The sequence below is a fragment of the Camelus bactrianus genome, chromosome 8 (genome assembly GCF_048773025.1).
Source record: "Camelus bactrianus isolate YW-2024 breed Bactrian camel chromosome 8, ASM4877302v1, whole genome shotgun sequence".
Classification (NCBI taxonomy): domain Eukaryota; kingdom Metazoa; phylum Chordata; class Mammalia; order Artiodactyla; family Camelidae; genus Camelus; species Camelus bactrianus.
This window is the reverse complement of record NC_133546.1, coordinates 45600020-45614912: the sequence shown is the minus strand read 5'-3', so window position 1 is coordinate 45614912 and position 14893 is coordinate 45600020. Positions and strand designations below refer to the sequence as shown.

The window sequence follows — 14893 nt, the reverse complement described above, 5'->3', positions numbered from 1 at the left end:
CCCGCGGCTGCCTGTCAGAGCGCTTCTGGAGATATTACAGGGGACCCAGCCCGCAGCGACATGCACAAAGTCACGGGGTAATGAACTTCGGAGACCCTTTGCCGCTGCGTGCTCGGCTCTCCCCGGAAACCGGGAGCTCGCCGCCTGTTCCCTCGGAAGACTTCCCAGCAATCTAGTTTTCCCACTCCGCTCTCGGGTTTGGGCAGCACCGAGCCCATCTTGCCTGAGATTGCGGTTGTCTTTTCCTTCTTTCCTTAAAAGAGCAGCGGTCTGTAGAGATCTGCCCACACTCTAAATACCTAATGTAGAGGGAGAAATTGAAGACTGAGAGACAGGAATGGGGAGAGAGAGGGATTTTGCCCTTATTGCTCCGTAGGAGACCGTTTTCGTGTCTCCATCTGTGTGCTTCAATACCCTTCTCTTGCCTGTCCTCCCTTCTTCCTCGATCTGCCTGTCCGTCTCTCCATTTGTCTGTCCATGCGTGTGTCTATACCAAGCAACAATCCCAGCAGCTGCGGTTTTGCAAGAGCCGGGAAGAAACTTAAGGATGCTTAAATTTCCACTGTGGAACGAATTCTGAGCGCCAGGGGAGCAGCGCAGCGCGCAACCGACACCCACCTGTCCCGCCCCATAGTCTCGCAGGCTGGAGGGCGGCTGGAGAGCGGCGGCGCCCGGCGGCGAAGCGGGCGCTGCCGGCCGGGACTCGGGCAGCGCCCACCAACCGCTCCGCCCCGGGACCGCCAGCATGAGCAAGCCAGCCGGATCAACAAGTGGGTACCTATCGGGCCGCCGCGGGGCTCAGGCGCGCAGCCTGGGGCGGGCGGGCTGGGTTGCGGTGGAAGTCCTCCCCGAGCTCCGAAGCTCTGAGCCCGAGAGAGGGACTCCAGCGGTGTGTGCGCTTTCGCCCAGCTCCTTGTAAACCGTGAGTTAGTGCATTCCGTGCTGAAGGAAGAACAATTTTGTTACCTCTGGATTGCTTGATTCCCCCCACCCCTCCCCTGCTCTCTGGTGTGGTGGGAAGGTTGTGACCCAGGCAGACCACCAGTCCCGCTAGTTGCCTCCACTTAGCCGCCAGGTGCTGGTGGGGGTTGGGGGCGACAGGGGCGGGAACTAGGCCGCAGCCCCAGGCGGCAGCACAATAACACGCTCGCTCAAAACTCCGATCCCCAGAGCGCAAAAGCAACTCTAACTCTGCGCAAAGCGGATTTTGAATGGAATGCTTTGCACCCCGTTTCTAGTTATTTCAAATAATCCTGCAAACTGGGAAGCAGAAACAATTTAAAAGTCACATTTTCCTTAATCCTAAATCCGCGTAGGTCATAACTGGGGAATTTAAAGTATGGCGAACCGCTCTAGCCAAGAGAGGACCAAATCCCTAATCCCAAGGACTTTTCGAGCGGGCGCTCGGCAGAGGCAGGAGAATGCGGCCTGTTCCCTTCGCGCGCTTCTCCAGTTCCCTAAACTTGTTTAGCTGGCGACTCTCCCTTGGAACGCCAAGCCGCGGCTCATCTCTAACCGGCCCTAGACGCCGGAGTGTAGGGCTGAGTGTATGTGCGAGGGCTTTTGCGTGCACCGTGCCTTGGGAACCGCGAATGTGCAGGCCAGAGCCGGCGTTGGGCTGGCGCGGCCACAAACCTTGGATCTCCGCGGGGCATTTCAGTTCCCGCCTTTTGGTGGCCCGTGGCTGCGGTTTCCAGGGTCCAAGGCTGGGGGTGGCCGTTGCCGGTAGTCTCCACACCCCGGGGTGCCCCCGCCGCCCTTGTTGTTTTCCCCTATAGCATTTTTGGCGCTTGTGCTTTCCTCAAATAGCCCCTCCCCTCACTCTCATTATCCCGACTCTTTGAAAGTTAGGAGAGTCCGAGATACTTCTGAGGACTGATAATGAAGTCCCACTTGAGTGAGATACAATTCCTCCCCGCCCTCCCAAGAAGTGAGTTGTGTCCTCACTTTGTCCGTTTGTTTTGGTTTTGTGCGCTGCCGTTTTAAAAATTGGAGTAAAGTGAACGTGAACAAAAAGCGAAAAGTGTTTAGAGCTAGGGCAGAGAGAGAAGAAATCTTAGCCGCTGCCCAAATCAGAGCCGACACTGGAGTGGGACTGGCGTTTCTAGTTAGCCTCGGGCCTACCTGGCCCTCACTGTTCGAATCTCTGGGCAAGGGAGCAAGTTCGCATATATTTTGTGGCCCATGTTCTGGCCTGTAAGGGTCCTTCCCGGGAGGCACAAAAGGAAAGCGTTCCTGGTGCATTCCGAGCCTCCATTGCAAAAACCGAAGCCAACGGGCCTCAGCAGGCCTCGGTGCTTTCTTGCCGTGTGACAGGCCCTCATCTTCTTCCCTGGAAGTAAGGAGCCTCAGACCTTTTTGCCCCACTTGGGGTGCGGAGTCGCCGGGGTTGAGAGGCCTTGAAAAGTGAGGCCTCGGAGGTGAGGGAAGGGGCGCGCGCAAACTGGGTTTGTTGGGAGCCGCGCCCGGTACTGTGGATGGACTAGGAGTTAGGCAAACCCTCCGGACTTTTAGGGGGGAAAGGCAGAGTGACACTGGGGAAACTTTGGAGCTTTCTAGTTCCCCAGGATCCTGAGTTGGGCCTCGTAAGCCTCGAGCCCCTACGCAGATCCGAGGCCGCCGCAGAGGTTTCTCAGGCCCGCAAGACAGCAGCTCCCATGGCTTTTCCAGACTGGTGGCGGCAACCGGGCCCAAGCCTGCGGCCCTCCGGCCTGGGCAGCCAGGAGGTCGCGCGCAGCAGGCGAGGTCAGGCCGGAGCCTGGCCACAAGATCTACGAACCGGGGCCTCGCTCGGTTTCGCACAGCTGGAGACCAGAGCGATGTCACCCGGGTGCCCCGCCTGGGTGGTAACAAGACCCCGGCCAGTCACCCCTGAAGCCCAGACTAACTTCTTTCAACAGTCTCTGATGGTAATTACAGTAATCGAAGCTGCCATATATCTTTAGGCAATTATGACACACAAAAAGCCCCGAGGGGACCCCCTGGTAAGGGAAGTTAAGAACGGTTTTCCAGCCTCTGGAAACTCCTGCCTGCCTCACGTCGGAGCTCGCTAGAGTTACTAAATGAGAGGAGCTTTGCAACGGGGTCAACCAGCTTGTCTCGTGACCCCAAGTCACCTTAACGTGGCTGGGTGGTGGAGTTTGAGGCGCAGACCCGTTCTGCCCCGGAATTTTCGCGTCCTCCCTCCTGTGCCCCGCCCCAGGCGGGTATGTCTATCTCTAATGTGCTCGGAGGTCTGCGCAGGGGCAGGGCCTATCCGCCGCCCTGGAGGCCCCGGGGGCGACGGTCGAGGAGTCCCACCGCTGGAGCCCAATGAGGGTCTCCCACCCGGCACAGGTCCTCTCTCGATTCCATTGGGGTTCTCCAGAGATGCGTGTCTCTGTGCTCTGGTTTGGATGGGAAGCGGGAAGGGGAACCCCCACTACTGCTTCTCCCGCGCGATCATCTGATGCCAAAAGTGCCGCCGGGAAGAGAAGTACAGATGGGCGACAGGATGGCTGGCTCCCAAACAGGGACCCTAGCTCAGCCAGAGGACGTGTGTTATGCAGAGGAGGATGGTTGCAAAATTTGGAAAACAAGTTTACTGCTTTCCAGAGTGAGGGCGGTTGCTGGGTGGTCGTTGAGTTCCCTTGGGCTCACTGACAGACCCGAAGGGGTGAGGGACAAGACCCGAAGTGGCCTCGCCTGCCTCTCTCCAGGCCCTTCCTCCTCCTCCCAGCACAACCTCTCCTCCCACCCTGCGGGAGAGGGGGCGCCTAGGCGGTGGTCCCCGCGCCGCGCGCCTCCCCCGCGGGCCTTTGTCGCCATCCGAATTCCCATGCTACTCTTTTTGACGGGTCACTGGTGGCTCTATAGGCAGGTGCTACGGCGGAGTTGTAATTGCCCGGGCCGAGCCCGGTGGTTACTGAACCCGCCTCCCCAACCCGGCCTCCCGCGTTCTCCCCTCCTTCATCCCCTGCAGCTCTTCCAAGGCCGTGGTCCGGGGTGCGCGCCCGCCAGACGCCTCGGAATCAACCAGCAGGTTTCCACTTCCTGAGGCCTAAGCCCCCACCCCACCCCCACGCGGCGCCCTCGTCTTCTCTACTCCTCTAGTCCAGTCGTCCTCACCCTTGCCTCTCCTAACCCCAGCCTAATAAGCGGTCCCCAACGTGAGAGCTGGGGGGAGCAGCTGCCGAGCTTCACCGAGGCCAAGCAGGCGGCCGCCCGGGGCCCAGACTAGGGGCCTTCGGACCGGTAGCAAAGGCGAAATTAAATGTAAAGAAGTTAATTATTAACTAGTATTGTTAACTATCATCATCATTATTACCAAAGTATTAATTAACACCTTATTTGATATTAATACTCCCTTTGTTTGCGCGAGGATGGGTTTCTAAGTCCCTATAAACCACTTCAGGCTTGTTGGACCCTTGAATCTTAGAGAAAAATAGTTTCTTCCCTTCTGAATTTTCCAATATTACCCTCTCCTTAACATTCCTCCAAGATCCACAGCCACCTTGGGCTTGAGGGGATTCCAAGGAAACTTCTCTTAAGTCAGGCAACTGTGGAAGCCTGTGGGTGTGAGGGGCAGTCTAGGGGAAACCAGTTAGATCCTTTTAAAAATTAGCCTCAGACAGCGGCAGAAAAACGGAAAGGAAGGGACCCACTCAGGATCTAGTGTAAGGAGGTAGGGCTTTAGGGAAGAAGACCTTCAGGAGTGGAGGGAGGAGGGGTGTTGTCCCACTCTAACCTGCCAGGGAATCAACACACTTAACTTCACTCTCATCCTGCTTGCTTAGCCTGGTTCTAGCTACCTTGGGAGAAAAAAAATTTTTTTCCTTTAATCATTTCTCAAAAGCGATCCACCAAGCATTTTTTAAAATAGGTAAAGTGAAAGTTGGACAATTACCACTACCCTTATTATCATTAATAATCCTAGTATTAGCATTACAATAATAATCCTAATAATAACAACCACCCAGCAGCTCAGAGAAAACTCGATTGCCTTCCAGCTGCCATCCCTGGTTCCAGCCGTGTTTGTTTTTCTTCTTTTCCCTTTTACATTTCAAGTTTGTCTCCTTGCGCACTCACTAACAACTTTCTCTGTTAAGTGCAAGGGCCGGAGAGGGAGGCGGCCAAACTTTCCGCGGAGCAGAAAGGCAGCGGCGGGCTGTGCTGCCGCCCCGGCCTGCTGTAATCTTTTATTTCAAAATGGGTCTCGGCGATTAGAGGAGACCCAAATACATGTAGCGGTGCATGAATAATGCTCATTGTAGGAAACTGACACTTGCTCAAGGAAAAAAAGTTTGGCTATAAAATCACTTCATTATTTGCTTTTACCGCAGCTTCGGTGCTAATCCCTTCAGAGGTCAGATTGCTTAGCATCTCTCTCCCTCTCCCCTTTCCTCCTTCTTCTCCGCCCTCCTCTCCCTCTCACCCCTTCCCCCCTTCCCTGTCTTTACTGCGATTTCAGGCCGTATTTTAGATATCCCCTGTAAAGTGTGTGGCGACCGCAGCTCGGGGAAACACTACGGGGTCTACGCCTGCGACGGCTGCTCGGGGTTTTTCAAACGAAGTATCCGAAGGAATAGGACGTATGTCTGCAAATCTGGAAACCAGGTACCTTAGCAGGGCCGCACTGCCCAGCTCCCCTCTGCCGCCTCCCCCTGCTTTTGTTTGTGCCAAAGTCTCCTCTGAGTTTCCAAGCTGCTGAGGAGAGACCAGGCCCTGACCTCTCCTTTCCCCTCCCCTCCTTCTTACCTAAACGCTCAATGGCCCTTTCGCTTGGGAAAGGCAGGAAGAGGTGAGAGAAGAGAGCCGAGTTTGAAGGAGGAAAGCTGAAATCCCAGCACCTCCTCACATTCCCCTTCCCCCTACTTTTCTTTTTTTTTAATCCTCTGATGGATTTTGACATTGAGTAAGGCCTGCACCCAATGGCTATAAAGATAGCCCAGGGGACCTAAGTACAGAAAGGTGAAAGGGCTATGTTATGTTGCCTGTCACCCCACCCCTATTCCTAGCAGCACCCAAGCTGGGTGCCCTGACCTGGGCCTTTCAGGGCAAGAGTGAAGGGCACAGGGCATCCCAGTCAAAGCTGAGACCCAAACTAAGTGCTGGCCAGTTGAAACAGAGAGAACATGCTGTATGAGGGGCTGTGCCCTCTCAGCTTCAAAGAAACAGAGCTTCTTGGAAGTAGGCAGTGGGGCTTCAGCATCCATGTGACTTTAGCTGGGCCTTGTCAGAAAAGCTCAGAGTGCGCAAGAATAGAAGGCACACAAGGAAGGAGTAACTGGGAGCCTCTCCAAGGTTCCCATATCTCCTCTTTATCTGCTTAGAAGAGGTGCCTGGTTGATTGTGCTTTGGTCTTGAGCAGGCAGAACTGTCTCAAAGAGATAGAGGAGTTGTGGCATGGACTGACTGTGAGCCAGAGCTTCCAGAAAGAGTGAACATACCCCTCCCTCAGACTCAGTTTCCAGCTCAGTAATAGGTTTATTTCAACCTAGAAGAGCAGCCTTTTGGTCCCACACTTGTCTCCTTAGCCAGACAAACAAACCCTAAGCATAGAGTGACCATCTCCACTCCCAAGAAGATCCTGAGGAGTATAGTAGTCAGAAGCCATCCTTTGGTATCCAAAATGGTAAAATATTTTCATTAACTTATAAATAAGTGTATATATATGATGCATATATATTGTCTGGTGCTAATGAGTTGTTTCTCTTTTTCTGAAGCTATATCTGCTCATAACAGTTTCTGATAGATTTGGGTTATCAACAAGAAAAAGAAGATACTGCATTTGCATACATTATTTTGAACTTTCAAGTCCTGTTACCTGTTTAATTGGGTACACAGCTCTGTATCAGTTTCTAGCTTCACCATATAGATACATCATATTATATACACACAGGGCTGTATCCCAGGAGCTCCTCAGGAAGAAGGGATTACTGTGGGTCATCAGATTTGATCAGGCTTCTACTTAAATTATCTTTTACTTTTATGCAAGGCACATAATTAGGGGATCAAAATCTCAGATATTATGCTTGATATTTTCAAAGGGATTGGCTATCAATTCAAATATATTGATGTCAGTCCCAGCACTTGTAAAGGAGTAATAATAGATTCATCAGGCATGGTGGTCCTGTTGTTACAGAGAGAGTAAATGAACTGAGCTGAGGTGCTCATCTTTCTCTCAGGCTCCAGATACTTGTATACATTTGATCTGATTTGAAGACACTCTTAAGAACTAATGAAGGCTTCCATTTTGCTTTAGTATGTTTATCAGAATACTAGGAGGATAACATTTGAGGATAGACATATGATTATATTTAACATTAAGTTATTTAAACTTCTTTACATTGAGCTATTACATTGGTCAGCAAAGATTCCCTGAAGAGTTCAGTTAGGAAAGAAAAATAATTTCCTTTCTCTCTTTTATTCTAAGATTGGGTAAATAATATTCCAATGTATTATTAACAGTAATGAGGATGTTTAGAAATTGTTATGAACCTCTGCCCTACCTTTACTTTAAACAAATCAACATATTTTAAATCAGAGGAGCAAGATCTCATAAAAACTGTATGTTCAAGTGTGTAATTTTTCCTAAGGGATATTTCAGAAAATATGCTTACTCCAAATCCAGAGTATATGAAATTTTGAGATTATGAAGCAAGATAAAATGCATTTATTTTATTCTCTTACTTCCCACTGCAAATGTAACAGTAACAAATAATAAAAACACAGGAGAGCACCAAACTTCTTATGTATTTCCTATGTATAAAATACATATATAGGTATGACTCTTTATGTATTTATGTATATGTTTCCTCAGTCATAATACCTAACACTGAATGAGTTCTACTAGAATTTTCCTCTATAATTTTCCTCTTTTAATGGCCAGTATTTATCCAGAAAATTGCATTAAGTAAAACATTTATTTTCTCATGCATCTCAGATAAATATTTCTAAGGCTACAATTACCTCTTTTTTTTCAGTTATCTTGCTAATATTCTCAGTCCATTTTATCATTTTGTCAGACAGTGCATCACATTATCTTCCTGGTCATATTTAATGGTGGGCATTTCTAGAGTTTGCCCAGACCTTGGGCAGTTCCCTTGCCATCCTCACCTCCGTAGTCTTTGCCCTCCTAATCACTCTGGCTTCAGCCTCACCTTCCAGGAATGGCTGTTTCCATGAATCTGGGCTGAGACTAGTCTTCAAGACAACTCTCAACATGCTGGTCTTAAGGATGGCTTCACGTACAAAAGCAAGAGCGAGGAAACAGGAGAGTGGAGAATAAATGGGAGATGTTTATCTGAGAGATAAATGAGCTCAGCCAGAACATGACAGAAAGAGGTGGACTTAAAACCTGAAAGCGGAGAGAAGAATTGGCGGGAGGGGGACGTGGCGGGGAATCCCGGCAGGCAAACCAGCTCCTTCTGAGCTCTGAGGCCTCCTCCTCTGGGGCGGGTCGCTGTCTTCGGTCCTGAAAACTCTCGCCCCTGCTCCACCACCTCTGCGCCGGGAGGCAGTTGTCCTCCTGAGCTTCTCCGGTCACAGCTGAGTCTGGCAAACCAGGCGGCCTAGCCTTTCATCTGCTTGGAGAGGGTCTTTCCTTCTCTTCCGCTTTCAAAGGGTCAGGAACGGTCCTTTTGAAGTACCCCGAGAATCCCAGCGCTTTCTCTTCCTGGATCTGCTGGTGCCCAGGGCCATCGCATTTCGCGGACCCAGGCTTGCTGCTCCGAGGTCTGTGGAGGGGTCCTTACCGCCTCCACACCGTTTCCCCCACCAGGCCCTGGTTTCGCGTCCCTAGTCTAAAGGCCCTTGGTGCTGCTGACCACCTGCGCTCTGTTCTAGGGAGGCTGTCCAGTGGACAAGACTCACAGAAACCAGTGCAGGGCGTGTCGGCTGAAGAAGTGTTTGGAAGTCAACATGAACAAAGATGGTAATTAGTACATTTTTTATCCTTCTAACGTTGGTTGAGTAGTAGGTAAATTTTATATGTACAGAAAATAATGGCACTCCTATGCATGTAAATCATCTTTCGAGTACTTCTTTCCAGGTGCTCAGACTTGGCCTCCAGTTTTAATCATCTCCCTGCACGACCCCCCTCCCCCCCACACACACACACCATTGAACTCCTTAGGGCAAGGCCCATGCCCACACAGAAAGGACATTTTCCCCACAATCATCCCCACGGAAACAGCGTTCCTGGGGACCCCACTCTGCTAGGGACACATGTGTGACATTTCCTGCCTCACATCTTAATTCCTCTTCTCACTTCTCATTGCAGCCCTTTTGTGGCCATAACTAAGCAGGATCCAGCAGGATCTTGCATTCTCGATAATCTCCCGGAGAGGATACCTTGGGCACTAGGAGACCAGTTGAAGGAGGGAGGGCTGAGACACTAACACGCAGAACGTGGAGTCTTTTTTTTTTTTTTTGCAGATTCACCAAGATTCCAAAATCAGGACGGCCACTGGTGGAGATCTGGGCTTTTTCAGGGCCTTCTCTCGGTTCTAAACGAAGGGGCTGGGGAGGCAGGGATACACCAGTGGGTGCCTCAGACACCCAACTTCCAGAAGGTTCTTAAAGGCGCACAGCAAGAACTAGGTGGTCAGGCTGCTTTGGGGACTTAAGAGTGCAGTCCAAGTGCGTGCCCGCAGGTGGCCTGGCGAGGGCGCCCCAGGCCCGGATGAGGCGGGGGTCATGGCCGGGAGGAAGGAATGAGGCCTCAGGACGGGATGCAGAGTGGGCTTTGAAGGGTGGGAGGCCAGGGCTGGGTGGCAGCTTCGTGAGGCACAGCGCCCCTTGGAGAGAGCTCCTTCCTCCGCGGCGCAGGAAGCAGGAGGGAGCATCCAACCTGTTGAACTTGTGTATTGACAAGTTGTCAAGCTCGGCGAGCGGAAGATTGCCCTGAATTAATTTGTTTGTTTAAACTGTTGGTGGTAATTGTCACATCTCCCTGCCTTCCTACAGCACACTCCGAGACCAGCTTTCCCTCGTCCCATCCCCCAGAGGCCCTGGGCTCGGGTCCTTTTCTCCTGGGGCCCTCGGAGGCCAAACGGCATTTCCGTGGTGGGGGTTGGTGGTGGAGGTGGGGGGAGTGGTCGTCTAGCTGAGTGGGAAAAGTCTGTGCAGAGATGTTGTGCATGGCAGTGCAGAGATGTTGTGCATGGCAGTGCACAATGCTCTCCTTCCCCTTCGTTGCGCAGAGATCTAGCTACTGATGCCCGGAGGGTCTGTGGTTTCTCTGAGACCTTCCCTGGGTGGGGAGGAGCCCTGAACACACAGGGAACATGCCTAGTTTTGACTGAGGCTCGAGCATTATCGTGACAGTTTGGGCCGGGCTGCTCTTTAGCTTTCTTTGCATACGGTGTAATGGTTAAACGGTCTCTGAGCGCCCTGCGCCATCACATTCCCTCTCCCTCTCTTTTCATCTCCCGGGTGTCCTTACCTACCCAGACGTGGCCCTTAGACTGGGAGCGCCGCAGTGTCTAAAGGCTGCGGAGTCTCTGATCTCGGGCTTGCGCCGGTCTGTCTCCGCAGCCGTGCAGCATGAGCGGGGGCCTCGGACGTCCACCATCCGCAAGCAGGTGGCCCTCTACTTCCGTGGACACAAGGAAGAGAACGGAGCGGCCGCGCACTTCCCCTCTGCCGCACTGCCCACTCCGGCCTTCTTCACCGCGGTCACGCAGCTGGAGCCCCACGGCCTGGAGCTGGCCGCGGTGTCCGCCACCCCGGAACGGCAGACCCTAGTGAGCCTGGCTCAGCCCACGCCCAAGGTCAGTGGCCTTGTTGGGTACGAGAGCGCGGCAAGTGGAGGGCGGAGGGAGCGCACTCATTCCTTCTGAACTGGGATGGCTCAGGCAAAAGATGGAGAAGACCTCACAGGGTGCGAAGCCAAGCTCCGCCGGGAGCTCTAGGCCTGCCACTCCCCCTTTTGAGAAAAGGGTGTTCAAACTTTAGTGCGCGGTAAAATCACTCTTTGATCTGACTACAAATGTGGACTCCCTGGTCTATCTCCCGGAGAGTCTCTTTCAGCAAGTTTGAGGTGGGGCCCAGGAACCTGAATTTTTTAAAAATGCCTCTGGAGGGGAGGGTATAGCTCAGCGGTAGAGTGCATGCCTAGCATGCATAATGTCCTGGGTTCAATCCCCAGTACCTCCGTTAAAATAAATAAATAAGTAAATAGATAAACCTAGTTACCTCCTCCCCCAAACAAACAGAACCAATAAAAAATAAAATATTTTTTAAAACGCCTATGGTATGAAGCCTTGTCTGAACTGAGAGGGCAGCTGAGGTGTTCCTGGGGGTCACAAGAGCAGACATCCGTTTTTAGAAGAAAGAAGTTGCCTACAGCTGGCAGAAGAGCCCTTCAGTTGCAAATTGCAGGGATCTAATCTCTTGGACAAAGTTATGCAAGAGAGAAATGTGGTGCTCACCCTGTTAGGACAGTTTGAAGAACCTGGCTTCATTTCCCATTCTTCCCATACTCTCTTCTGAATCATGTGGATATACACCAGGATTGAGTCTCTACTAGCAAGGCCACAGCCAGAACCACCTCAAAGGCTACCTCCTAGGGACTACCCTCCAGGCTTCCTGCTGGTACCTACCCAAAGCCCCCACTCCAGGCCAGGAAGGGCTCCAGATCTCCCTCAGAGGAGGGCCACCTGCAGCCCCACACTGCAGGGAAGCCAAACACCTGGGCACATGCTCACACACAGTACTTAATATTGCTTTCTTACCCTTGATGTGTATAATAAGCTTGGGAAAGTAGTGTTATGAATATGTTGTCAGTTATGAATGGGAGTGCTCTGTGAATGATTAAGATGTCTAATTGAAATATTTCCATAATATACTAATCCCTTCTAAAAATACTCACATGCATATTTGTGTTTGGGATGCCTATTAATTTATACTTTTTTCACATCTATTTTTATTTACACAAATGCAAGCAGCTCTTGTCTAAATTGGGAGACAGTCCTGGCCCTTGGCTCAGCCTGAGGAAAATTTGCTGAAGGCGATAGAAAAGCCAGATGCCCCTCTGGAAGGAACAGGCATCCGAAGAATGGAAATGGGCCTCTCCCAACAATTATTATTTCCCAAACTTTGTAGATATTGATATTTGGTTTTTATCTCCCTATGGCAACTGCCTAAGCAGAACATCCATATTCCTATCTCCTTCCCTGGTCTAATAAGAAAAATATTAAGTCGGCTCTTCTTGCAAAGCTGTGGTTTCCTTACTCCCTGGTGTTTCTCTTTCTTCCCCACCCAGTACCCTCATGAAGTGAATGGGACCCCAATGTATCTCTATGAGGTGGCCACAGAATCAGTGTGTGAATCAGCTGCCAGACTGCTGTTTATGAGCATCAAGTGGGCTAAGAGTGTGCCAGCTTTCTCCACGCTATCTTTGCAAGACCAGGTATGACCAAGCAGGCACACCTCTTGGGGGAATGGGGTTGGGAAAGAAGCAACAGTAGTCAGCCTTATGAAATTAGAGGTTACTAGGATAAATCACTAAGGCCAGGCATCTGTTCTTAACAAAAATGAAGAAATCATTTTTCTTAGCTGCTTGCTATGGGGTCAAAATATCTAGCTGTGGAATCCTTACTAAAGGAAATACAATGTTATTTCAGGAGAGTTGGATGTGGTCTACAAGAAATAAATATACAAGTTCATTATCTCTTTTTTAGTTTAATTGAAACATCGAATTTAATCACAAATTTAAAAAATCTGAATGACTTTTTTAAATGTTAACAAAATAATGTTTTCTTAAGAACACTGGAAGTGAGAAGTTCCAGTGTTTAGAAGAACAGAATAGAAGGTGATGAGAATATTCCCTGTGAAATTTTTAGAACTAGTCTCATTATTTTATATTCTCAGCTTTGTGTTTTCCATTGTGATGCTCACAGTTTTGGCCACTTATTTATTAGCATGCAGAATTAAAGAGTGCATTGCACACCTCCCTTGATTCTTTAAGTGCTTTTAGAGATTTTGTAAACAAATAGTCTGGTACATAATTCTGTGGTTGTAAATGACATTTGGAGGGAGAAAAATTATGTGCCATTAAAATTGCTCATACCAAAACTCAGAAATTTTGTTGTTAGAAATATCAGAAATGGCCTCTGTCAGAATTTTTCTACCCTTAAGGGAAAGAAAGAAAATGAAGTATTCACAACTATTGGCTGTTACAGTGCATTCATGGAAATTAATGACAAATTTCCCAAAAGGCCAATAAGTAGTTCCAAAAGCAAAGGATTTGTTTCTTTAATTCATTTGATACCTAATTAAAGCATAATAGTGCCCCTTAATATGAAGTACATTTCCTACAGAGAGACTCAATGTCTCAATGTGCTCAAAACATTTAATCTTCGAGCATGGGATGTTCTTTTTTTCATGGCCTGGACTTTCAGACGTGGTCAGAATTAGATACTGTTTACCTTGCATTTTAAAAGTATTATTTTCTGTACTTAATGCAATAAAACTAAAAATAAAGCATTTTGAAAATGAAATCTTTTGGTCTAATTGTGATTTTGGTTACAAGCCTTCACAATTCAACCCTTAGCTCTCAAAAGGAAATCCTTTCACATAAATCATCCCAGACTAACTGGTTTTTTGAGAGATTTTTTCAAAAACAGATTTTTCAAGATGGTTAGTTTTTTAATCTTTGATGAGCTTTACTAGTTGACTCTGACCAATTGCTCTGTGTATGTGCACACATGTATGTGTGTATAGGTTGGCTATTTTTTCTCAAAACAAGTGTTTGTAGACTCTTAAATCCAAACAAAATTTACTTACTGTCTGCCACTTAGCCCTTCAGTGGAAAGCCTTCAACAACAAGCAAACTGCAGTGAAGTGGAATCCAGTATATTAATTTGGAAAAGGAGCCAGATTTTCATTTTAAATATTCAGTAGCACATTTTAGTAGAATGAAAATGACAAGCACCTTGATGCTGTCCAGTTCTGAGTCTCAGAAAAATCAGACAGTGAGATGAGGTAAACTCAGCAAAACCCGATTAACATAATTACACTCTGATTTCCCTGTATGCCTCTTGGGAATTAGTGATCGCTCTCTCTCCCAGCCCAGCCCCCCCAACCCTCCAGAAAGGTGGGGACCCAGGCCTGCATGCTTAGTCTGGAGTCCCCAGTCCTGATAATATCAACATTTTCTATGAGGAGAATCTGCCTGCTGAGCTGCCGGTGGCATTTCATAGAGCCTGGGTCTATGGAGATGTTTCTAGGTGGTCAGGAACAAATGAATGCAAGGATAAGAAGGGCAAATCCTTTTCCAAGGGAAGCAAAATTTGGGAAATTGGAATGGCTGACTCTCAAATGCATGTGCTTATGTATAGTCACCTTTTCAAAGAGGAAAATATGGGAAAATAAAGGAAAACTAGAATATTCAAAGGAAAAACCACCAAGACAGACATTTAAAACACTTTTTTAAATAATGAAAATTTACATATTGAAATTGTTTATAAATTTATAAATTACATGCTATATTATATTATACATCTATTGTATGACAGCTGATGCTTTTGGAAGATGCTTGGAGAGAACTGTTTGTTCTAGGAATAGCACAATGGGCCATTCCGGTTGATGCTAACACTCTACTGGCTGTATCTGGTAAGAATTGCACAATTTAATGACTTTGTTGTAGAAATTACCATAAAAATACATTACTGAAAAAAGAACAACATGTAAAGAATAACAAATTCCTGCTGAACAATAGAGTATACCTGTCATTTATAAATCTATATTTAAATGCAAATAATGTTGTTTTGTTGTATTCATGACTGCTTGCATTGTTATTTAAATGCAAATTACTGTGTTTGTTATCATCCAAGAGAAGATTTTATATTAACTTTCATACAATATAGCCAGTTTACATGGAATCAGATATCTTAGAGTGACAATTGAA

The 14893-nt window shown here is 48.6% G+C and overlaps 1 protein-coding gene across 2 annotated transcripts in view; it reads left to right on the top strand.

Moving 5' to 3' along the window:
- NR2E1 (nuclear receptor subfamily 2 group E member 1) overlaps positions 1-14893 on the top strand; it is a 104598-nt gene that overhangs the window by 79670 nt on the left and 10035 nt on the right. Inside the window, exons 2-6 of one of the 2 annotated variants that reach the window (XM_074368544.1) lie at positions 5450-5595; positions 8827-8914; positions 10519-10754; positions 12248-12394; positions 14502-14598. In XM_074368544.1, the coding sequence (XP_074224645.1) occupies positions 8902-8914; positions 10519-10754; positions 12248-12394; positions 14502-14598 (493 nt within the window). In that variant the 5' untranslated portion in view covers positions 5450-5595; positions 8827-8901. The remainder of the gene's footprint in view (positions 1-5449; positions 5596-8826; positions 8915-10518; positions 10755-12247; positions 12395-14501; positions 14599-14893) is intronic. The other variant, XM_074368545.1, reaches the window with a different exon arrangement.